This window comes from Lissotriton vulgaris, chromosome 6 (assembly GCF_964263255.1).
Source record: "Lissotriton vulgaris chromosome 6, aLisVul1.2, whole genome shotgun sequence".
NCBI classification, from domain to species: Eukaryota; Metazoa; Chordata; class Amphibia; order Caudata; family Salamandridae; genus Lissotriton; species Lissotriton vulgaris.
Window position 1 is genome coordinate 208414233 of NC_141694.1, and position 25994 is coordinate 208440226.

Below are 25994 nucleotides of genomic sequence, written 5' to 3' on the forward strand. Positions count from 1 at the left end.
CCATGGTCGCCTTGGTCTAATATGGTGGCGGTGTCTATCAGACACTGCCAGCCATATTAGGATGAGCTTTGAGGAATGCCTTTCTGTGGCAGTAATGCCACCACGGAAAGGCATTCGGTCTTTGCTCTGGGGGCCCGTTGCGGGCCCCCAGGGTGAAGGGGGAGTTTGGGGGTGCACATGGAGGGTACCTATGGTAGTACAACATGGAAGGCACTGCCTGTCATGTTGTGCTTTGAAATGCACAACTTGCATTTTTAGCATAGCGGCGGGCAGTGCTTTCAGCACCGCCCGCCGCGCCTGTGAAGCGCCTGGTATTGCCATCACCATTTAGAACACACTTCATAAATAAAACAAATCAAATGTAATAAATAAACAAATAAATGAACAAATACACAGATAAGTTAATACATAAATAAATAATTCAACTCCACTATGGAATTTCATTATTCCCTTTTGTCTGATTTAGTCTTTGTTTGATGAGACCCTGAGTACGAGTGCCTCGGACGAAACTTTTTATGTATGGCAACTAATAAAATCCCACTCCAGGTGTTCCAAATTTATCGAGAATAATAAATTGCACCTACTCAAAGGTTTTGAGAATAACTGGCAAAATGTTGTGCTTACTGCCCAAAATCCAAAAGTGATAATAAATAGTATTTATTTTTCCCTCTTAAATTCTGTCAGGCTTGACCTGTCAAAATTCTACAAAGGGAGAGGACTTTTTGGCACATGGTAAGTACCGAGTTTGGGTAAATTTGCAAAAATCGAATTCCAACCCCTGCACAAACAAAGGGTTGCACAGAGGAGGGGTTCTTTGACCCACTTATAATCAGGGCCTCAGGCTCATGGGATTGTGTAGAATCAATCCTATAATGTGTTCTTTGTTACTATGTTTCATTCTTACTTGGCTTCTCGCAGTTGATTCCAGTGATGTCATCAGTCAAGTTCTCAATACAGTTGCAGATCTGCCTGTTGGAAAGCACCGTGCAGGGCAGGTGCTCGCTGCACACTGAAGGAGGCCACGCGTATCCGTGTTCACATGTGCAGGTCCTCTTTTCTTCCACGCCTCTGCATACTAGGAAAAAATCATTTACTTGGTTTAGTAAGAAACATGCAATGGGGATAAAACATGGTGTTACTCTGAGTCCGATTTTCCTATTGACCTTTGTTACTGAACTAAATTCTGTCTGTCCACGTGAGTGGATAATGTTTCTGTGCAAATAAATGAAGAAAACTGTGGGGCATATTCATGAGTTTTTCACAAAGTACATGGCAGCAAGTCATCTTGGGCAGGAATGCGTCACATCTGTACTGGTACTGTTTTGGCTGCCAAGCACCAATGCAGGCACCTTTGCTCCAGCCAACGTGGGTGCCTAAGTTGTAAGGTGGATTATTTTTGTGCATGAAGCAGCACCTTCTTGTACAAAAAACATCCCCTGAGGCATTTTCCTCTTTAGCACACATAGAAAGAGGAAAAAACGAGGAGAAATAAAGATATTTCTCATTATTACACATCCCTGGGGAGATATAGATTTTTGGAGTATTCCCAGGTCTAAATACACATAGAAATGGGGATGCGCAAGTAATGTCGCTGTGATATAGAAGAAAAAACACACAAGTTTTTAATACAGTCCTCACCCCCTGCAGAAATCTGTGGCATGCTTTAATGAACCACCTACCCCTCCAATCTGCAAACTGTCGACTTGTTTGAGCCAGCCTAGGACTAAGAAAAATAGATCCCTTAGACACTCTCCCTACCTCCTTTCTTGTGGAGTAAAGCATAGCCACAATCTGAGTAAACGCTCAGGTCTAGTGGGTTGAGTAACTTACTCCCAGTGAGATTCCGAGTTTCATTAAAAACAATGCTTGAACTGGCGGGGGAGAGGAGACAACTTCTTATAATCACACGTTCATCAAGGTGAGCTTGTCTTTAAGGGCATCGAACCAGTAACCCAGTTCAAAAATTGATAGGATTTAAAGAGAGATTTACATAATCTTTGGGGAGTCTGCCCTACAGCATTTGTGGTAAAATCAATGGCAAAGCCCTACACTCCAAAACCCTTGGATATCTGTCTCAAAAACTGGAACTATCAGGAGGGGGCAGACCTTCCAGAAGTGCAAACTCTTTACTTCTGAAACCTCAGACTCTTCGCAAAAAGAGAATGAGACTCAGACCCTGCTCTGGTGTGGCTCCCAAGTTCTGGAATTCTCTCCCACCTGAAATTCACAGAATCCCCTACACAGCGGTGTTAAAACATGAAGTAAAATCAATCCTAATGAACATGTTCCTACCTTAATTGGATCATGGTCTGTCTGTTTACGATATGTTTTTTTTTCTTTTTCTTCCCTTACATTGTAATGTCTATGTTTCTGTGCATACCTTCTTATGTAACCTTTTGCTCGCATCTACGTACAATTTTGTTTAGCTCAGCATGCTTACCCTGTCTTCAACGTCCCCTTACTTTGTTTCCTCCCCCCTCTACTGTGAAGCGTGCTGATACCCTTCGGGTCTTGTTCGCGCTATACAAAACTTTATATGAATAAATAAAGAAATAAATACATTTGGGTCCGTAACATTGGTTAAAACCTGATTTTAGTACCTCCTCACAAGAGGATTTTTTTTTTTTGCTCAGTTATGAATTTGGTGAAGAGTCAAGATGTTTGTGTCAGTCAGATATCAGTGTTCTTTCCCTACAGGGGGCTATATAGTGATGCTAGAGGTGATGTTGACCTCACCTGACTTTACCAGGAACTGATAGGACTTTGAACAGTGGCACTCTGATGTCTCTGAGAGGCTGATATGGCTGGGGAAATTAAGTCACGTTAGACAAGCTTCATATTTTATTCACTAACACCACTGAAATCATATAGGAGCTTGCGCCTCCCGATCCTTTACAGTAATTCATCCCACATTGCATTACTTGCAGTTCCTGATGTTGCTTTGCACATAACTTCTACTAGTGTTGGATTTAGAACCAATGTACTAGTGCCACACAGCTTTCTTGTAGACAGCACTCAACCACTTCTCAAAGTCCTTGATTCATGTTGCTTACAAATTCAACATAGGTGGAAGGCAGATGATTCCCTGTGTGACAGAACATCGATCCTCAGTGACACCAGACTCCCTATAGCAGAAATGTATTTTAGTTATTTCTCCATAAACTTGTAAAGTGCACAGGTACCCAAAAAAGAGTTTCCCATCGCTGAGCAAAAGAGAAGATGGCAGATTAACAACTTAAAACATCCAGGTCTTTAGGCCTTTATGGAATGCAAGTAAGGAAGTGCATATTCTAAGGGAATCAGGAAGGAAATTCCATATTCTCAGCCAAGAACAGGTGAGGAACGCCCTCCAATGCAAGACAAGCGAAATCTTGGCACAGTGTACAGGGCCAGGTTCCGAGATCTCAGCATGTGTGTGTGCTGATAGGGCACCACCAGATCCTGTATGGAGCATGGGACTGCTCCAGGTTCGATTTTGAAGATATAGCACTGAGCTTCGAATTTAATGTGCTTTGAAACTGTGAGCAATTGAAGCTCTTGGAGAAGGTGAGAGACTGAGGCATGCTTTGGAATCTGGTATAGGAGTCTAGTTGCTGAATTCTGAACTTTCTGTAGGTGTCAGATGGATGCTTGATCTATGCTTAAATATAGGACGTTACCATAGTCCAAACAAGACATAATGTAGGCGTGCACCACTGTCTCTGGGCTGTTTGGATAATCATCTAGATGATCTTTTTCAACCACTTGAATAGCACGAAACAGCTAACAGTTGATCACCTGCGACCTCTTGGAAAGCTTCTCATCCAATACATAGCCCAAATTCGTAACCTTAGGGGACAGAGCAGGGTGAGACTCTAATGATTCCGGCTCAAGGACCCGGGTTGGGATTCTTGTCCAGGATCATGTTGCACGGTTGCATCATTGAGACACAACTTTGTAAACTTCTCTTTGAATTCTTGAGCAACGCTTATGAGTTAGAAGGAGAGGAATTACCATATGGAATTTGGCTCTGCCCGATGATGATGGGGTGTGTGTCCAGCATCTAGTTATCCCAGGTGCAGAAACATCAGAAACTATTTTTCCAGGTGGTAATTCCATCTGTTAAATGTCTCTACTTTAGTTTTTTTATGGCTTGGGGGAGCATTTACACCCCTGCCAGACCATATGTTTCTCTTCTTTCAGCTAGTCCCCACACATCCCTACATCAACTCCAACCAACTCAGAGGTCCACTGATAGATTTGGGGGTCTCTAGTTTGCAGATGTAGGTACCTTTGACCAAATAGGGACCCTTGCGTCTAGTCGGGATAAGGGGGTACACTCCTAAAAAAAACCCTACTCACCCCCTTGGTAGCTTGGCACGAGCAGACAGGCTTATCTCAGAGGCAGTGTGTAAAGCATTTGTGAACAAATACAGTAACCCAGTGACAACACTACAGATGGACACCACACAAGTTTTAGTATAAAAATAAGTATTTTTATATAGACTTAACACAAGACCACAAACGACAAATATCCACAACACTGTAAAAAATGGTAGAATTAGCTTGGTTCTCTTTAGATAGACAAAATTCTGGGAGACTTATATAAACACGAAACCAGTGTCTGGGGCCCCTTTATTAATTGTTTGTGTAATGCTGTAGCTGCAGGTGCATATCTTCCGGAGACATGGAGGGGGGCAGAAATCATTACAATTTTTAAGAAGGGCGATAGAAGTGATCCTGCAAACTACCGCCCTATTAGTTTAATTGACATTTTAGAAAAGATTTATGCAAGGCATGTTTTAAACCGTATAAACATTTGGATTGAAGAAAAAGCAGTTCTTGTAAATGCTGGGCCATCCGAACCTCTAGCAGAAACACGACAAAGGCCAATTCGTCTGTAAGCAGTGTTGAAACAACACTGCTTACAGACAAATTGACAAGATGTAATGTGTAGATATGTTAATGGTAATACTGGTCTTTTTACTTGTATTTATAGGGACCCCCGACGAAGGGCACTTAGATGCCCGAAATGCATTGGGTTTCTTCTAAATAAACAACACTGCTTACAGACGAATTGGCCTTTGTTGTGTTTCTCCTAGAGGTTCAGATGGCCCAGCATTTACATTAGAAACCTTGAATATTGGCAAGCATCAGTCCGCCTGTGGAGAGAGATTATTGTGGTGAAAAAAGGGGAAGCATTGAGTTTAAAAAATAGATTACAGGAAAATAACGTGGTTTACTGGATTAAATGAATGACAGCCTATCGGACGATCGTAACTGTGCATTAGGCCGGGGTGAATTTTAGCTCCCATACTTGGCATTTCATGACGTGGTGCAGTTTGGGCATGGCACCTTGCCTAATAGCACGCTTTGTATTTTGAACATGGAGAAATGAACAAAACGAACATTACTGGTGTGCATCCCTACCCTAGTTATATTCTGTTGAAATGTATGCCCTTATTGGGATAGCACGCGCTCAAATTAATGATGAGCAATGAACAAGATTGATATTTAAAATTGTTTCACTCCACACGGCTGGCAAAACAACGTTACTTTGTTGGTGTTGAAAACACATGGGAAAAATCTTCATGACTTTTATAAAGACTGACAGGGGTACAGATTATAAATCACCGGAATACCATTTGTTTAGAATGTGCAGATTAAGGTTGTTATAATGTCAGTGGATTATGGGTAATGGAGTTTTTTTTTTTACATAACCTGTATGCTTTCTGTGTTATGCATCTGGCGGGAAAGGAAAAATCTTTTGACCAATAGGAAGAGACTCCTGTATTTAAACGAGCGTTGGAAACAGGGAGGGGATTACCATCTGCGTGAGGAGAACGGAGGATGTTTGAGAGTTCGTAATTATGGCAGGTATGATGTGTTGTTATTATAGAGTAAAACGCCGAATGGTGGTATGTTTGGAGGCGGGCGCTAGTGACTGGGAAAATGGGGGTGGATGATGTGAGTTGTGGGTTGAATGTTACAGAGTAAGGGTTTTAAGGGTTTGGATGTAAAGAGCACTGAGTTAAGTAGCGAGTGTGGGTTGATGGACGGTTGTCAGTGTATGGATGAGGGTATGTGGGAGATGGAGCATGTGAGGGGGGTTATTGAGAAAATGGAGGGGTGAAAACACATGGGGATGCAGAGGTATGTAGGTGATGACAAAGTGCGATAGTTGTGTCGAGTATAATGGAAATACATAGAAAATGAACTGGAAGTTGAATAGCGACCCTGAATTTTGTGAAATAAAATAGTGGAGCGCAGGAGTTGCGTTGGTAAAAGTAAGAACCCAATGGCGAAAGGTTAGGATTCCTGGCATTTTTCAACCGTTTGGTTGATGGATGTTCACCGATCATGCACGAACTTTTAAAAAGCATGTTAAATCATTGTAAATATGTGCAAAAACAAATGTCATCTTTGACAAGATGTAATGTGTAGATATATTAATGGTAATACTGGTCTTTTTACTTGTATTTATAGTGACCCTCGACGAAGGGCACTTAGATGCCCGAAATGGATTGGGTTTGTTCTAAATAAACAACACTGCTTACAGACAAATTGGCCTTTGTTGTGTTTCTCCTAGAGGTTCAGATGGCCCAGCATTTACATTAGAAACCTTGAATATTGGCAAGCATCAGTCCGACTGTGGAGAGAGATTATTGTGGTGAAAAAAGGTGAAGCATTGAGTTGAAAAAATGGATTCCAGAACAATAACGTGGTTTACTGGATTAAATGAATGACAGCCTATCGGACGATCGTAACTGTGCATTAGGCCGGGGCGAATTTTCGCTCTCCTACTTGGCATTTCATGACGTGGTGCAGTTTGGGCATGGCACCTTGCCTAATAGCACGCTTTGTATTTTGAATATGGACAAATTAACAAAACGAACATTACTGGTGTGCATCCCTACCCTTGTTATATTTTGTTTGAGATGTAAGAGCCACATTATGAAATGATACTGTTACTTGTATTACTAATGAATATAAAATGTGCATATATTCAAATATTTGATCATTACTAATGCCGTATCGTTTAGAATAATCATGGACTCAATTTGAATGTTATATGTTTTTTTTTTTAAATGCCTTTTTAATTATTTATACAGGTTTTTAAAGTAACGATAAACGCCCCTACAATTGTTTCCTTGTAACAGCCACTGAACTGCACTTTACCTCACTCGGTACTCTGTAACCACATTGATGAAATGAAATGAGTAATTAGTTAGAGAACTTGTGCAGAAATAGCTACCTTTTGTATACATTTCATGGCCAGTTTAAGGCCCAACTTATCTGGTAAGGCTTGCTTGGCATGCCAAAAGTATTGAAGTCACTCATTCAGAATGTTTCGGTGTTAAGGTATTTATGTGAATATTGTGCTGCAAGGACACCATTTTTCCTGTTCTTTTGTAAAATTTCCACAGGGGGAGAACTTCCACGAACCTCCTAAGGGGAGTAAGGCACACTCATTTCATGCACACCTTCCTATTCCAGCAAGTTATTTAGCACCCCATACATCAAAGGTTTACCAGCTCCATTGCTTTTTATGGCAATATTGAGCCCATGTTTAAGAATCGGTGAGTCCAATATGGCTATGTTCAAGTTTAAGTTATTTTACTGTATGTAAAAAACAATTATGCATTTAATAAGAAGCTAGTATGAACACAAGCAAAGGCAATGCCAATAGGTTTGCTTCCTCCTGAAAGTACCTTTTCAGTCACTGATTAGTTTAGCATCTAAAAACCCATCACACATGCACTCTGACACTCATCCTTGCTTTTATATATCCATTCGTCCATCCTCCAGCTCACCCACTCACAACAAAATACACAGAAACTCAAGAAGTATATAAAAGATTATTAGAATAAAGTATAAAAGAATAAAGGAAAATGAGAGAGAATGAGAGTGAGTATGTCCTTGCAATACAAATAAATACATAATTTAAAATAGCAGGGGGCAGTCATCTTCGAATTGCACTGGACATACTTATCCTTGTCATAAAGTTTCAGAAATGGCCAGCACATCTACAAGGAACGTGTTGCAATCTTAGCACAGTCATCTAATATTACAATAGGCACAATATCCTACCAAGCTGGCTACTCAGTAAGGACCAGATGTAGGAAGCCTAATACCGGTCAGTAACGGCCGAAATTACTGATTTTCGGCTGTTACCGACCAGTATTAGGCTTTTCTGGTGTAGGGGCCTAATCTAAGGATTCGGTACCGAATCGATAATTTAAGGAATCTGTAAATTAATGAATTCTTAAATACCAATTCTGTAAATTACCGAATTCCTAATGTAGGGAGCACTTAAATGAGTGCTTTTCCCATGTTAGGATTCGTTATTTACCACCAACTACAAGTTGGTGGTAAATAAAGAAAACCCCCAACAAAGCAATTTCATGCAAATTATTTCAGTGCCATGTGGCAGACATACATGCCCTTAGGGCATGTGTGTGTGCCACATGTGCACCCATACACAATTGAGGGGTGCAACAGGGTGTCAAAGTGACACCCTGCCACCCTTCAATGTTTTCCCACTTTTACTGAATCAGTAATTACCGATTCGGTAATTCCCATTCACTCCTACGGCCTCCTGGCCCATAGGAATGAATGGAGAATACCGAATCGGTAAATACAGATTCTGTAAATACCGAATCTTAACGATTCAGTAATACTTACCGAAGTTTTTCCTACTTAGGATTTACCGATTCTAAAATACCGAATCGGTAAAATTAGTTATTTTAGAATCGGCAAATATCCATCACCTACATCTGGCCCATAATATTACACATTTGCAAGAGTAATGTGCCTAATGTATCTTTTTTGTACTAACCCAAGAAGGGCAACATGTTACATCTACGAAGCATGGTGAACAAATGGTACACATTGAATAAACAGTATTCCAAGATGGCACCGGGTGAAAAGAAGTAACTGCACGTGATCTTGAGGGCTTCCAAAGAATGAGCTGCAAGCAAGTAGCATGCTAGTACTGTCAGTAGAGCTGCTTGGTGCTCTAAAAAATAGCAACCAAATAATGGTAAAAGTACAAAAATAAAACGAGATCTATGAGAGGGGAAAAAGTAGAAATCTAAAGGACTGGCTCACCAGTTCTGGTACTGAAACACACTGATTTTTAGGTATATGTGATCAGCCACAGTGCTTTAACTCAGAGATATAGATCCAATGACTGAAGTGGGATATCCTATGCTATATGTTGTCATTAACAGGAGACGACTATATAGGACACTCAAACAGACCACTTGCTCAAAAAGGCTAACTAACAGCTCCATTTGTATATACATGTATTTATTATGAATGTATTGTATCACAAAAGCATGGCAGACAGCTAAAGCTCTAAAGTAGTTCACTACTAATATATAGAAAACAAATGTTGGCAAAATAATGTGCAAGTCCTTATTCAAAGGCCCTAATAAGAATTATAATCCTGCAAATCTTCTATCCTCATGAGCACCAAAACCCTTGCCTAATCCAGTAGTCAGGGAGACTCCATTTAATGAAACACCTGTCTACAGGCTTTAACACAGTGTAATAAAACTCCACCCTTAAAGACCTATTACCTTTCACATGTGCTTTTTACAATAAATATATTGGGGCAGATCTACAAGGAAGTGCTGCAGCGCGGCAACGCAAGCCCTTTTGGATGCGCCACGCTGCGGCACTTCCGAAGTACAGGAATGCAACATATTTACAATAATAGTTGCATTCCTGTTCCGTCTCCCTGCGCTAGCGCACAAACTGCAGTTATGCGCCAGGGCATTCACCCTTGCACAATGGTGCAAGGATGCCTGCATCATGTGGGAGCTTTTTTTCTGCAGGAAGGGGCCCCTTTCTACACAAAAACAATCACAACAGGCATTTTTCTATTTCAATGCATGCTGTGGAATGTGGCACGCTTTGAAAGAGGAAAAAAGGAGAAGAAATGAAAACATTTCTCCTCGTTGCGCCTCACTAGGCCTCCCTTGGGGAGGCGTAGCAAAAAGACTTATTCCCAGATTTACGATTCCTCGTAAATCTGGAAATGTGTCTCGTTCCATGGGTGTTGCGTGGTAACACCCACAGCAACACCCATGGAACGCCCCTTCAATGCAAAGTGCTGCGTGTGAAGAGGCCATATTTACAATGAGAGGAAAAGGCATGCAGGATTGCTTTTTATCTCCTTGTAAATATGGAGAAGTGAAATGTGCCTACAGTACATCACAAAATGTGACGTACTGGTGGCTCAAGGATATAGTAAATCTGCCCTATTGTACTTACTCCATTTGTGAAATCTTTGCAGCATTGTTACACCCAAATGTGCCATCACACAATGCTAACATATCTATTAATTGGAGGAATTCACCAAGGTATGTAATATGTACTTACCCATTGTTATGTCTGCACTAGTGATATTCATGCTTCCATCGCTGGCTGAGAGATTGTAATTTTCCAGAGTCCTTAGAAAATCCGTCACATCATTTATTATGCTTTCATTATGCAATACAACATCAATTTCTGCCTCATATTCCAAAATAAAACTTTGTCCTGAATTATGAGTAAAATAATGAAAAAAGTAATTATTTTCAAAACGACTTTTTGGATAACGTTACAAGTGATGCAACAAAAAATTACCCAAGCCCATACAGCCATTGGTAAAACCAGTCTAAACCAATACCAATGGGCCCAAATATTCAGCTGGACACATACTTGAATTCATCCAATACCCTATTAGAAACAGTGATCTAGTAAAAATAAACATCATTTAAAAAACCTATTTTGGTGAAGCTACACAGACAGAAATTTAAACAACGCTATTTAAGTGCATTACAGAAATATAATCTATAATCTATAAGCATATTATTTTAAATGATAGAATAGTTTAAAATTATAGAACAGTTACATAGAACAGCTCACAGTCTCTCCTAACCCCTTCCATGTGTTCGTCGGCCAACACCCATCGCGAGCACTACCTCCATAGTGCTGCGCAAGTCCGTTGGCCGACGAGGCTCCGCCCACTACGCTAAACGGCCACATTGCGGCGGAATTGCAGCTGCGGTTAGGCAGTTAAAATAATTCTTATTGCTTGCACAATGCTTTAGAACCCTGCCTCACATCAGCTTCAATAACATATTGCCATTATCAGAGAGATTGAAGGAATACCTACAGCCTCTGAGTGTCTAGCCCTGTCAACAGCAGATGTGGGCAGTGCAGCAATAACAAGAAATATGCTAATCACTCTACCTAGAATAAACAGCTTTGTTTTTTCGGGGCAACTATTCTTACTTACTCACTTTACATATGCACCATCTGCAAACACCCAAATATGCTCAAAGCAAATTTCCTTAATTTGCTTTGAAGGTAGATATAGCAAATAACATCAAACTTCATGGTGAACTAAAGGATAATAAACAAAATAAGAACAGATTTCCAAAATATTTTCGTCTTAGTTCTGCGTGCCTACTCCTTCAATCTCTTTTAAAGTTTCAGATAACTGGAACCCACAGGATGTTTCAAAAGAATCTTTACTCACCTAACTGGTAGGTAACATGCTTCATCATTGGGTTCCCACCCTGGTTGTCAAATGCACCCAAGGTGTGCTCCGACACCTGAATACAGCCGAGCTGGTTATTTCGAGTGATCAAATAACTGTGTATGTGTTAAGTGATGATTAAAATTGGCTAGATATTCCTTATTTTTGGTAGTGATATTATTTGTAGGACTCTCGGTCAATATTAAAAGCGAGTGGTGGGTTTATGTGGGATAGTTAGTTGGTCCATCTTATCCTAAGTTTGTGGTCATCAATGTGGCTTTCTTCAGGACCAAGTTCAGAGTGCTTGCACACTTAATAAAGCATGCAAGTAGGGGTATTTGTAGTAAGTACTTACAAGACTCCTAGAGGATTCGATCACAATGCCTCTTGTATCGTATGGTTATGTAGTATGCTGTCTCTTGCTCCCTTGAATACTGCTCAGGGTTTGGCCCTGTCGCCACACTTTCATCGTAGTGCCTCGCCCACAGTTCCACCTTTTGCTATCTTTGCAGTCGCGGTAAAGGGGAAAATATACTTATGCAGATGTGTCTTTCTTTAACTTTTTTTTACCAATGAGTATGTTCATTTTGACTTAGAAATAATGGTTAGAGCAAAGCTAAAATGAGGAAACATTTTTTATGAGTTATCAAAAATCTTTCTCAACCATATCAGTAAAATATTCTCACATGCAGACTGAAATATGAACTTCAAACACTAGCAGCAGTCTACTGGTTCACTCTCTAGCATTCAACTGCAGCACCAACATAGGGCCAGATTCACAAATGTAATCTTACATTTTTGTGTAAACTCATGTTTTTTTGGATATCAAAAAGGAATTTAAAAAGTAGAATCTTTACGACTGCCAATCTTTTTATGTGGAAAGACTCCACTATGAGATCCAGACAATCCACAGTCGTAGAGACTACTTGGACAATTCCTTTCTGATTTGTAAATAAATTGTAAACATACACAAAAGTGTAAGTTTACAAACTAGAGTGTTAACATCCTGTATTCAAGTCAAAAGTGAGGCACGCTTAAACACAATTTGGTGGACTTGGAACAGTGCTTAATTTGTAAAAAAAAAAAAAAAACTATTGCCTGGGCTCTTGTCAGGAGGCTACTGCAGGTTGTACCACACACTACTCCCGCTATGCTGCCAATGGTAGTAACAACACAACTACTGACCATCACACTCCTACATGTGTGACAATTCGGACATTTCCAGGCCCCTAAAGCTAAAGGAATAGCTTGGGCAGCAGGCAATAGTCATTTTTAAGGTATACCTAATTATTATTTGGCAGTTGTTGTGGTCATCTCAGACAGAGACAAATTGGCAGACTGCCACAAGCGCCGGTGTTGACAAACAAGTGTCTGTGCCGAGCAATGGAAACCAAAAGTTCAAATTAAGCACTGACTAGGAAATGTTGCATTTAAAGCCTTTTCTGTGGACCACGCTGAAGTAAATGTGCACTGAGGGTAAATGCAGCTAAGAAACCAGCTGGTTAAACATGTGAATGGATGTATAGGTTTTTAGTTATTTGCGGCATTATATAATTTTTAAGTGGCTAAAAATAGTTAAAAAAAGAGTTCCCATATTAGCCCTGGATCCCCTTTCCACCTCTATTGATTTTCAATAGCATTATCTCAATTTTAAAATAAAAAACATTTTAGTAGGCAACTAAGGTTTTTTTAATACTTCCACCTAAATATATATGTGAGTAGGTTTGTTTTAGAGGTGCAGTATACTATGCACAATCTGAGGTCATTTTAAAAATAATAGAGTTTTTGCAACAGTAGGTTGTGGGACAGTCATGTTGCTGTTGGACATTTCATTTTACATCTCACTTATTTCAATGGTTGCATCTCCTGTCACTGACTTGAAGATAACCATTATTGTGAGTTAACCAGAAGCAAATATTACAATTTATTTAAAAATATATATTTATTTTTCTATATACCTTATTAACTGCTACATTCAAAGATAATGTATTGAAATATATTTTAAAATTATATATTTTAAATTGAAAGTTGAATTAATTAACATTAACAACTATGAAAGTACTATTTTAAAACTCTGAAACCTGTCATAGACTGCACAATTTATTTCAGGATAAGAAACATTTTATGTACTTGTTCAGCCTGCTGTACAGGAAAGTAAATGATTCTAAAGGTGTCGTCTCCAGGAGCATGCTTCCCAGAGAAGTCACATTTTGTGAGGTAGGCGTTGATTCTTGCTTTTTGAAGATCGAAATCTGTGGCCTTCACAGGCAACTGTAATGGAAAGAAGGCGTAGTGATATGTGGTATGGTACTGAGATGAGGCTTGCCTCAAGTACTAGCTATAAATTGCCAATCAACTTCAGTATTTTTGGAAGTGTACAGGTGTCTGATTTTCAATGAAATTCATGCTTTTTTTCTCACGTTGTTGCAATCAGTGGTCAAACTGTCTTACAAAAAAGTTCCACAGCAGCTAGGCTTCAGCAGAATCAAACATGCCAGAAGAGTGAATCACTTTCCAAAAAGGTCTGTGACACATGTCCTTTTCTACCTCGGGAACATGAGGGAGGGAGAGGTGTGTGCAGCCGCCGGAGCGGCTGACTCCGGAGCACAGGGCTCACGTTTCGATCCCCGCTGCAGGCGGCAGTTCAGCTCACTTAATATCCCGGACAGCCCTCAGCACCTTGAGACCCCTAAGGGTGATTGGTGTGTACTTTAAAAATACTAGATACATAGACACTCTGCCAAGTACAGTTCCTCAGTGGTAAAAAAGGGGGTGGTGATGGACGGAGCATCTGAATCAATCAAACACTCACACCCAGTCAAAAGATCTGGGTTTAATCCATCACCGTTCTTTAGCCCACTCTGCCACCCCAGTTCAGACATGGCTATATGCAAATCAGTCTGACCCTGTGCCTCATGGGAACAGTCCAGCCCGAACTGCCAAGCCATGTCTTCCTTGGACCGGAAACAAGCTTCCGAGGACCGGTTTCTGGCATTCCAGCCGTCTTCAGCCCAGCTTGCTTGAATCCAGTGGCAAAGTGAGCAAGGGACTCACGTCTGAGCATACCCTGCCACACTTATGGTGGCCTAAAGCGGTACAAAAGGGGGTGGTGATGGACGGAGCATCTGAATCAATCAAACACTCACACCCAGTCAAAAGATCTGGGTTTAATTCATCACCGTTCTTTAGCCCACTCTGCCACCCCAGTTCAGACAGGGCTATATGCAAATCAGTCTGACCCTGTGCCTCATGGGAAGAGTCCAGCCCGAACTGCCAAGCCATGTCTTCCCTGGACCGGAAACAAGCTTCTGAGGACTAGTTTCTGGCATTCCAGCCGTCTTCAGCCCGGCTTGCTTGAATCCAGTGGCAAAGTGAGCAAGGGACTCACGTCTGAGCATACCGTGCCACACTTATGGCGGCCTAAAGCGGAACAAAAGGGGGTGGTGATGGACGGAGCATCTGAATCAATCAAACACTCACAGCCAGTCAAAAGATCTGGGTTTAATCCATCACCGTTCTTTAGCCCACTCTGCCACCCCAGTTCAGACATGGCTATATGCAAATCAGCCTGACCCTGTGCCTCAAGGGAACAGTCCAGCCCGAACTGCGAAGCCATGTCTTCCCTGGACCGGAAACAAGCTTCCGAGGACAGGTTTCTGGCATTCCAGCCGTCTTCAGCCCGGCTTACTTGAATCCAGTGGCAAAGTGAGCAAGGGACTCACGTCTGAGCATACCCTGCCACACTTATGGCGGCCTAAAGCGGTACAAAAGGGGGTGGTGATGGACGGAGCATCTGAATCAATCAAACACTCACACCCAGTCAAAAGATCTGGGTTTAATTCATCACCGTTCTTTAGCCCACTCTGCCATCCCAGTTCAGACAGGGCTATATGCAAATCAGTCTGACCCTGTGCCTCATGGGAAGAGTCCAGCCCGAACTGCCAAGCCATGTCTTCCCTGGACCGGAAACAAGCTTCTGAGGACTAGTTTCTGGCATTCCAGCCGTCTTCAGCCCGGCTTGCTTGAATCCAGTGGCAAAGTGAGCAAGGGACTCACGTCTGAGCATACCCTGCCACACTTATGGCGGCCTAAAGCGGTACAAAAGGGGGTGGTGATGGACGGAGCATCTGAATCAATCAAGCACTCACAGCCAGTCAAAAGATCTGGGTTTAATCCATCACCGTTCTTTAGCCCACTCTGCCACCCCAGTTCAGACATGGCTATATGCAAATCAGCCTGACCCTGTGCCTCAAGGGAACAGTCCAGCCCGAACTGCGAAGCCATGTCTTCCCTGGACCGGAAACAAGCTTCCGAGCACAGGTTTCTGGCATTCCAGCCGTCTTCAGCCCGGCTTACTTGAATCCAGTGGCAAAGTGAGCAAGGGACTCACGTCTGAGCATACCCTGCCACACTTATGGCGGCCTAAAGCGGTACAAAAGGGGGTTGTGATGGACGGAGCATCTGAATCAATCAAACACTCACACCCAGTCAAAAGATCTGGGTTTAATCCATCACCGTTCTTTAGCCCACTCTGCCACCCCAGTTCAGACATGGCTATATGCAAATCAGTCTGACCCTGTGCCTCATGGGAACAGTCCAGCCCAAACTGCCAAGCCATGTCTTCCCTGGACCGAAAACAAGCTTTCGAGGACCGGTTTCTGGCATTCCAGCAGTCTTCAGCCCGGCTTGCTTGAATCCAGTGGCAAAGTGAGCAAGGGATCCACGTCTGAGCATACCCTGCCACATTTATGGCGACCTAAAGCGGTACAAAAGGGGGTGGTGATGGACGGAGCATCTGAATCAATCAAACACTCACACCCAGTCAAAAGATCTGGGTTTAATCCATCACCGTTCTTTAGCCCACTCTGCCACCCCAGTTCAGACAGGGCTATATGCAAATCAGTCTGACCCTGTGCCTCATGGGAAGAGTCCAGCCCGAACTGCCAAGCCATGTCTTCCCTGGACCGGAAACAAGCTTCTGAGGACTAGTTTCTGGCATTCCAGCCGTCTTCAGCACGGCTTGCTTGAATCGAGTGGCAAAGTGAGCAAGGGACTCACGTCTGAGCATACCCTGCCACACTTATGGCGGCCTAAAGCGGTACAAAAGGGGGTGTGATGGACGGAGCATCTGAATCAATCAAGCACTCACAGCCAGTCAAAAGATCTGGGTTTAATCCATCACCGTTCTTTAGCCCACTCTGCCACCCCAGTTCAGACATGGCTATATGCAAATCAGCCTGACCCTGTGCCTCAAGGGAACAGTCCAGCCCGAACTGCGAAGCCATGTCTTCCCTGGACCGGAAACAAGCTTCAGAGGACAGGTTTCTGACATTCCAGCCGTCTTCAGCCCGGCTTACTTGAATCCAGTGGCAAAGTGAGCAAGGGACTCACGTCTGAGCATACCCTGCCACACTTATGGCGGCCTAAAGCGGTACAAAAGGGGGTTGTGATGGACGGAGCATCTGAATCAATCAAACACTCACACCCAGTCAAAAGATCTGGGTTTAATCCATCACCGTTCTTTAGCCCACTCTGCCACCCCAGTTCAGACATGGCTATATGCAAATCAGTCTGGCCCTGTGCCTCATGGGAACAGTCCAGCTCAAACTGCCAAGCCATGTATTCCCTGGACCGAAAACAAGCTTCCGAGGACCGGTTTCTGGCATTCCAGCAGTCTTCAGCCCGGCTTGCTTGAATCCAGTGGCAAAGTGAGCAAGGGATCCACGTCTGAGCATACCCTGCCACATTTATGGCGACCTAAAGCGGTACAAAAGGGGGTGGTGATGGACGGAGCATCTGAATCAATCAAACACTCACACCCAGTCAAAAGATCTGGGTTTAATCCATCACCGTTCTTTAGCCCACTCTGCCACCCCAGTTCAGACATGGCTATATGCAAATTAGTCTGACCCTGTGCCTCATGGTAACAGTCCAGCCCGAACTGCCAAGCCATGTCTTCCCTGGACCGGCATTCCAGCCGTCTTCAGCCCGGCTTGCTTGAATCCAGTGGCAAAGTGAGCAAGGGACTCACGTCTGAGCATAACCTGCCACACTTATGGCGGCCTAAAGCGGTACAAAAGGGGTAATTCCATCTGTTAAAATTTCATGAGGTTGTGGCTGAGACAGAAGCCATGTCTCTACTTTAGTTTTTTTTATGGCTTGGGGGAGCATTTACACCCCTGCCAGACCATATGTTTCTCTTCTTTCAGCTAGTCCCCACACATCCCCACCTCAACTCCAACCAACTCAGAGGTCCACTGATAGATTAGGGGGTCTCTAGTTTGCAGATGTAGGTACCTTTGACCAAATAGGGACCCTTGCGTCTAGTCGGGGTAAGGGGGTACACTCCTAAAATAACTCCTGCTCACCCCCTTGGTAGCTTGGCACGAGCAGACAGGCTTATCTCAGAAGCAGTGTGTAAAGCATTTGTGAACACATACAGTATCCCAGTGACAACACCACAGATGGACACCACACAAGTTGTATATTAAAAATAAGTAGTCCTAATATAGATTTAACACAAAAGCCACAAAAAACAAAAAGCCACAATACTGTACTTAAAACGTTAGAATTGGCTTAGTTCTCTTTAGAACCCTAAAATGCGACACTTTGAGTCAATGTACCTTAATATGCGACACGCAGGGCAACAAAAGTGTTGCAGGAAAGGTGATGCGGTAGTCCTTACATGCAAGGCCGGTGATACGTTGAAGATCTGATGCAAAGAAACAAAGATGGCGTCTTCTACTTGGTGCGGTGCGCTTCTCCGATGTTGCGAGATGTCTCGACTCGATGCGTCAGCTGTAGTGGCGACACCATTGTTCAGAGATGCAACAACTGCGGCTTAGTTGGCAACACTCTTCTCCCTCGATGCGAGATGCTTCAGCTCGCTGCGACAGCTGCAGCACCGACACCCTTGTTCAGAGATGCGACGACATTGGCTCTGACGACAGCACACTACTCCATAGACCCGAGGAGCTTCTGCGCTGCAATGCGACAGCTACAACGGCGACATCCTTGTTCAGAAATGTGATGGCAGCGGCTGCGACGTTGACACGCTTCTTCGATGTTGCGAGACGTTTCCTGTGATGCTGTGCAATGCGTCAGCTACAGCGGTGACACCCTTGTTCAGAGATGCAAAGGCCGCCGCTGCGACAGCGGCACGCTCTTTGTTCGTGAGTTGCACTTCCAGCTCCTTGCAACACACAGTACCTCAGAAAGCCCAAAACAGCAGCAGGCACTTCCAAAGAACTCTTGGGGAGCTGGTGGTTGAAGTCTGTTGTCCCTGAGACTTCAGCAGTAGGAAAGCTCTTCTCTCAAGCCCTTGGAGATCCTTCACAAGTTGAATATAGCACACAAAGTTCCTTACTACTTTCTTTGGCAGTCAGGCAACCACTGTAGGCCAATCCCCCAAGCAGCACTCCAGCTTAGGGATAGTCTGTGCTCAGTTCCTTCTGGTTCCTCTCCTCAGCAAAGGATTCTTCTTGTTGTCCAAAAGTGATCTAATCCTCTGGGGTTTGGGACCCCTCTTTTATACCCAGTTTCTCTTTGTTCTCTGAAGGCAGAGAGGCCTTGGCCTAGTCCAAACCAGGGCTGGTCAGTCCTGGAGCACTCTGTTGATGTGACTCCTTCTTTCCTTTCACAGTGCAGGGCACTAATATCAGATGCCCCACAGGAGGCGGAGCCAGGATTGTGGAGGGAAGGAACAGCCCTGGAGCCCTCTGTAGACATGACTCCTTCTTTCCTTTCACAGTGCAGGGCAGAGACATCAGACGCACCACAGGAGGTGGAGCCAGCATTGTGGAGGGAAGGCACAGCCCTATTCAGGTCCCAGGTGCAACTCTTCCCTCCCATCTAGATGCAGATCTCCCTATTCACCACTGGGCTGACTCACCCTGTCTCCTGGAATACCCCAGCCCCTGTCACTCAAACTCCAGATAAGGAATACACAACCTAGAAGAGGCAAGCTTGGATAGTTAGACAAGAAAATACCTACTTTCTAAAAGTGGCATTTTCAAACACAGAATGTTAAAATTAACTTCACTAAAAGATGTATTTTATCATTCTGAGTTCAGGCCTAATAAACTCGAATGTCTACCTAGTTCCCTGAGTCAGTTAGGATTATAAAATGTAATAATCTAACTGCCCATCTGGCCTCTGGGGAGTAGGTAGCCTTGCAAGAGTGAAAAACGAAAATGGTTGTAATTCACTATTAGGACAAGCCACACACATCAGGGCTTGTCCTACCTGAAACGTACCATACACCCTACCATAGGGGTGTCTGATATGACAAAAAGGGAAGGTTTAGGGACTGCCCAGTCAACATGGCAGCACCAGACTACACAAAGGCTCTGCAATGACAAGCCTTAGACACACTTTTACAGGCTGCTTCTGCGGGTTGCACAACCAGTGCTGCAAGCCCACGAGCAGCATTTGGTTTACAAGCCCTGAGCACACTCAGTGCACTGTACTAGGGTCTGACCAGTAAACCGAATCAGCCAGTCATGGAATCACTAATTCATATATCAATTTACAATAGCACTTGCACGGTGGCACTGGACAACAGAGGCACAATCCCCAACGCATCTAACACCATCAAAAACATATGAGGCAACAGCAAAAATGGAAGGGAGATGCACACCACAGTGCCAGGTCTAACAACGGCCAAGCGTTAGTCTGATCCCTGAGGCCCCCAAGAGGGCCACCATGGTCTGGGTGGCGACTGACTCACGTGCCCGTGGCGCCACCTGAGCAAGCCAGCCCAGGACCCCTGACTGCAGCTCAGCTGACACTCGTCCGGCCCGAGCGAGTTTGGGCAGCCAGTCACCAGACAAGTGGAGGCAGCGGGCCTTCAACATGGGACCGCAGCTGCTCTCTTGACCATTGCTGCATGAAGTAAGTGTGTGCCCAAGGCAAGTCCTGAACGCATGAAATAATTCGCTGAAATAGCGCAGTAATTTAAAGATCAAAATGTTGTGCTTGCCTTCATTCAGAGCCTCTGCCTCCCAGCAATGCCTATCACTTAAGTGCATGAATTACTGATGATTAAGGACTAGGAGTGCTGGTCGAAGGTAGCAGTGACTAACCAACAAAACCAGCTTATTCAGTTGTGTCAGCAAAGCCACGTCACGTGTCTGCACAGAAAGCTGTCAGCTGAGTGTTGTTGATTTATTCATTTATTAGGCAGCTAACTGTAATGATGTAATGTGAATGGAATTGGAATATTGGAATTACAAGGGTGGAGGGTGTGGAATGCTGACAATAAACATAGAGAAAAGGTCTTCCTGTTGTGTATAATTACGAGGATTACATATGGCGACGAGCAGGAAATGGTCTACGCTTACCTTTTACTTCGGATGCTATGAGTTTTGAAGAGAAAATAACGGGTCTGTATAGAGGCTACCATAAAGTTCAATGGGAGTCCGAGCGAATCAAGCCTGTCAGCATACGGCTGCATCATACTCGTTCAGTCACACTCGCACAGAGCGATTCGCTAGTAAAGCCTTCCAGATCTGAGTCGCTTGGAGTACTTTCCTAGTGAGATTGGAATCGGCGCCCTAAGTACTGTAGAAAATCTTTCATACTTGCACTCTTTAGCAGATTTTAAGTGGAATTTCAAACCATGATAAATATATACAAATTTTAAATCTGTAAATCAAGTTTAAGTGAATATAACCTCAATGTAACTTTTTGCATGTTTTGTGAATCATGTGCGATGGCATGACACCTGGTTTTAATAGCATAAGTCTATAAAAGCAACCACAAGAATGTCACATCGTTTTCTCTTCACTACCATCGAACCCTCGTCATAGAAAATTAGAGACCTTCGGGCAAGCTTGTAATGGACGAATCCAAGAACTTTGGAATTATAGGACAACTTTAAGAGTTTTATTGTTTGTTTACATAACAATTTGGAGGAGAGTAGGACCTTACCATCACGTTTTGTTCTTGTGAAGATGCGGTTCTGTTTTGTTTCCACAACACTGCGTTTCTGAAATAAAGCACATGTGCCGTTAGCATGACATGTGTTTTTGTATTCAAGTATCACTATAGTGGCATGTTTAACTGAGCACCTTCCTTCCACAGTATTGCATGCTGCATCTCGAAGTCATATCAAGGGCCTGCACGTACACTCCGGTGTACCACAACACTGAACACGATGGATCAGATAGATTCGCTTTCTATAGTCTTGCTTTTCAGGGCATTATTTTTCACTCAGGATTCTGGATTTGTGTGAACAGTGGACTCGCTTTAAAATTAAATTTATATCTTGGCCAGTGGTTGTACGTTTAGAAGGCAAGACCTTTAGTGGTGTCATTCACATTGAGGTTCAACTGAATTAATGAAAGTGAGAGTCATATGTGCTGGAAGTAGGGGTGTAGGAGGTGCTGCAGCTCCCCTAAAACACGCTGGAGTTATGTAAGATGTCATCAAATGTTGTTTCTATCATATCACATTTGATGTGTGTTCAAAACAAGTGGTTAAATTGTAGTCTATGTCTTCTTTCATATTACTGCTTAGAATTTTAATACAGAGATTGGTGTTTTCTATCTTTGACTGCAAAGTGAGAAGATTCTGCGAAGAAAACTACTAGACTATCTTGGAAAGGAGAGGCTGTAGGATGTCAAAAAACTTTAATTTCCACACACTGCCATTTGTGTGCTATATAGTTCTATCTGTGCAAATATTTACCCATTTCAATGGAAAATGTGCTGTCTGTAAATGACCTGCGCTACCACACCATGGTTCAGTAATATATGTGACAGTGTGCTCCAAAATGCACCACCGGCTATACACTGCACCTTGCCACTCTCCTGCTGAATGGGCTTGGCTCATTTGCTACACTTGTTCCAAGTGTCACAATTAAACTTTTTACAATCCTAATGACTTCAGGGATGTAACATTGATGGCACACACAAAGGGTGATGGTTGAATGCTTGCAATAAGTCTAACCACTGGCAATAGCTCAGAGTAGCACTTTAACACACCATTCTTTTGCTCACCTTGCAGCGCTTTGTTGTTTTTGCATTTTTAATCCCCAATTGCACCAGGTATGCCCAGATTTGGCTCCCGGGCTCACTGAACCACTGGAACCAAGCTATACCTGGCTGAAGAGCCCTACCTAGGGCGAAATCAGATCAAGTTTTTTTTTAGTTCTGGTTCAGGGAAGACCTGGCCTGGCAGTTCGGGCTGAACTGTTCCCATGAGGAGTGGGGTAAGGACTGTTTTGAAAATGGCTGGGTCCAAACAGAGTTCACAAGGAGGGCCAGAAAGGATGAACTTTGATGGGGCCCAAGTGATTGCAAGTGGCTGGGATTAATTCAAGCATTTCATCCATTACCTTGTTGTTTTGTAGCATTGATGGCAACACCCACAATTTGAAAATCGTTCCAGCCCAATGATTAAAGAAAACCTTAAAGTGGTAAATTCAGTCCTTGGTCTTATAGCTCTACACTCAATAATGTTGCTACAAAATGGTATAGCAATAATAAGAGAGGGGAACAAGTGGTACGCTTCACTTTAGCCAAAATGAAAGATAACAATTTCTGTTTTTATAAGGTGTACTTCTGATATGGTTATGAAATGTATTTCCATTACATTAAATAGTATAAAATAGTCTAAGAAGCATTAAAAATGGGGCAGTGAGTTAATGCTCGCCTCCACTGGCTCCTAGAGCCTACAACCTGGCTTGATTCCCCATGCAGCATGAGATCTACCTTGAGACTACCGCAGCCACCTCTGCCCACCACCACCCGGCCATCTAGCCCTACAGCCAGCACTAGCTCTGGGATCCCTCCAGGCCCAAGAACCCTGCCCATGAGTGCACCTGCACCCTGATGGCCTGGCTAAAAGAACAATGCAAGAACCTTGGCAATGGTAAAAAAGATCACGCTCTGTAAATATGTATTATATATTTGTCCATCCTTAATCCCTGCAACTTTTCTTAAAATGTAACCTTGAATGAATTTCCAACTTGTATATATGTAACTCTAACCACAAGAATCTGTAGAAGACGTATGTACTTACTACCATTCTTGTGTGAGTTTAAAATGTATTTGTTTTGTATATTTTATGATATACATGTACTCTGAAGTCCTTATGTAATGTAACTGATTATGTAATGTAACTGGTAAAGCGCTCTGACACCTTTGGGTAAAATGTGCACTATATAAAAACGAATAAATAAATAAATAAATGTGCTGGTGAGGACTATTGCTTGCCCCGAGGTACACGCAAGGAGGGTGATGTCAGCCTGATGGGAGGGATGTATGTTCACACAACACAAACAAAAACAATGCTTGGCATTACATCGCATTTTTCACATTGCATGCACCGTTACATCGCATGGATTTACCACGCAAACCATTACATCTTATTCCCCTTCACATGCATTAAAATACCTTTTCAACGCACACAAATATGACGCATTCAAATACATCGTAAAAATCTCCCTAACGCCCCAAACACTAATATCGAAACCTTCCAAACACAGTACGACCCCCTCACACTACCCTCAACTGTAAGCCCTAACCCCTAAAGGCAAAAATAGTACCCTACACTACTCTTAACCCTATGTCCTAACCCGTAAAGCCATAAACAGTACCCTACACTACTCTTAACCCGTAAAGTCAAAAACTGTACCCTACACCACTCTTAACCCTAAGCCCAAAGCCCTAACCCGTAAAGCCAAAAACAGTTCCCTACACTACTATTAACCATAAGGACTAACCCCTAAAGCCAAAAACAGTACCCCACACCACTCTTAACCCTAAACCCTAACCCAGTGTCGTTCTTACCTGTCTCTTGTTGTGGTTCCAGCGTTGTGTCCCTGTCCCGGCGCACTACATTCCCGGAGCCCGTCCCGGCGCACAACCCATCGGTGTAAAAGCATGCGTTTGAACGTTACATGCGATGTAATGGTGTGCATAGTGAATGCACTCGTCGTAACTTCGCGTGCGTTGTGACGGCACGCGACGTAAATGCATGCGTTGTAACACATGCGTTGAGATGGTTGTTCGCCTGATGGGAGTGGCAAAACAAAATGTCAACGGATCACCTCTGGGCAATCCGTATCTATCCTGCAATGTCTGATAAGGTAGGAGAGCTCTTTCCTCGTACAAGTCCCCGATCATCTGCAACCCCAGGTCTTCCCACCCTGCTAATGCCGACCAATCTCCTCCATGCGGAAGGGCTATACACATTCGAAGGGGTATCTCCGGTGCATACGTGCGAGTCCCACCCACTCTACGTCTATTCTATTCCAGCTAGCCCGTAGCGCTTTCTCTTCATATGTCAGCGAGTTCACCCGCAACCGCTGGCCCAGAACCACGAAAGACAGTATATGCCGCGGGAGCCAGTGATACTCTGGGCCACCTGGTCCCCTAAACTCTTGTGCAACCACCTGTATTAGCCACTGCAGTTTTGTCCGCCAGGTGGTACAGTTCGATATCTGGGACTGCCCATCCCCCTCTGCTCTAGGTCTCATTATCGTGGTCAGTGCTACCTGCCTCCTGCCGCTCCCCCATAGAAACCCTCCTACCATAGTCCTGAGCATCCTAAACACCAGGCCTGGTATCCAGATCTGCAGCGTCCGAAATAATACAACAGCCTAGGCAGCGCCACCATTTTCCGAAGCGCTACCCTTCCTGCCACTAAGAGTGACAGAGTACTCCAAAACGGCATACTTCCCCTGAGTCCTCGCACTGCCCTATTCATATTGCCTTCCAAAAGGTCTGCCTGCTCATGATAAATGTTAGTCCCCAGGTACGGCAGTTAGCATGGCTCCCATCGTATTCCATGTAATTAATCGGGGATTTCCATTGCTTGAAGTGCCGGGAACAGGCAAGTCTTCTCCCAATTCACACACAACCCTGATACCGCACCAAACGCCTTCAGCAGTATCCTCGCAACCACCAGGTCTTCACCGGGGCCCGCCAAGAACATCAACAGGTCATCTGCATAGAGCGATATATAATGCATGTCTCCATTCATCTCAAGACCCGCATAATGCTTCCCCGATCTATCCTGCACTGCCAGAGGCTCAATCGCCAGTTCAAACAGTAGCGGAGAAAGTGGACAACCCTGCTGCGTTCCTCGTCCCACTGTACACGAAGCCAACACCGTTCCCCCATCCGCACCTGACCTGTCGCCGATGTATACAGTATTTGGGTCCACCTCACAAACTCTTCCCCTAATCCCATCTTGCGCATAACCTGAAAAAGAAACGACCATTCCAGGCTACCAAAAGCTTTTTCTAAGTCCACCGAGAGAATCAAAGCAGACAGTACCAGGCCCTGGCAGTTCTCCAGGACCCGCAGTAGTAGCCTCACATTAACAGCCGTATTACGCTTAGGGATAAAACCGGATTGGTCTCTGTGTATCAGTTGTGACATATATGGGAGTAGGCGGGACGCTAAATCCTTCTCAAGATTTTGTAATCAGTCGTCAACATTGAAAGCGGGCGATATGCCTTCATATCAGTAGC

The 25994-nt window shown here is 43.6% G+C and overlaps 1 protein-coding gene across 1 annotated transcript in view; it reads right to left on the reverse strand.

Annotated features, from left to right (window-relative positions):
- The window catches only part of LOC147707029 (adhesion G protein-coupled receptor F1-like), a 375698-nt gene extending 354095 nt beyond the window's left edge, over positions 1-21603 (reverse strand). Inside the window, exons 1-4 of the mRNA XM_086925618.1 lie at positions 21583-21603; positions 21443-21500; positions 10369-10527; positions 905-1075 (exon numbers count right to left, since the gene is read on the reverse strand). Of these exons, the coding sequence (XP_086781744.1) occupies positions 905-1075; positions 10369-10527; positions 21443-21500; positions 21583-21603 (409 nt within the window). The remainder of the gene's footprint in view (positions 1-904; positions 1076-10368; positions 10528-21442; positions 21501-21582) is intronic.
- Between the last annotated feature and the right edge of the window lie 4391 nt (positions 21604-25994).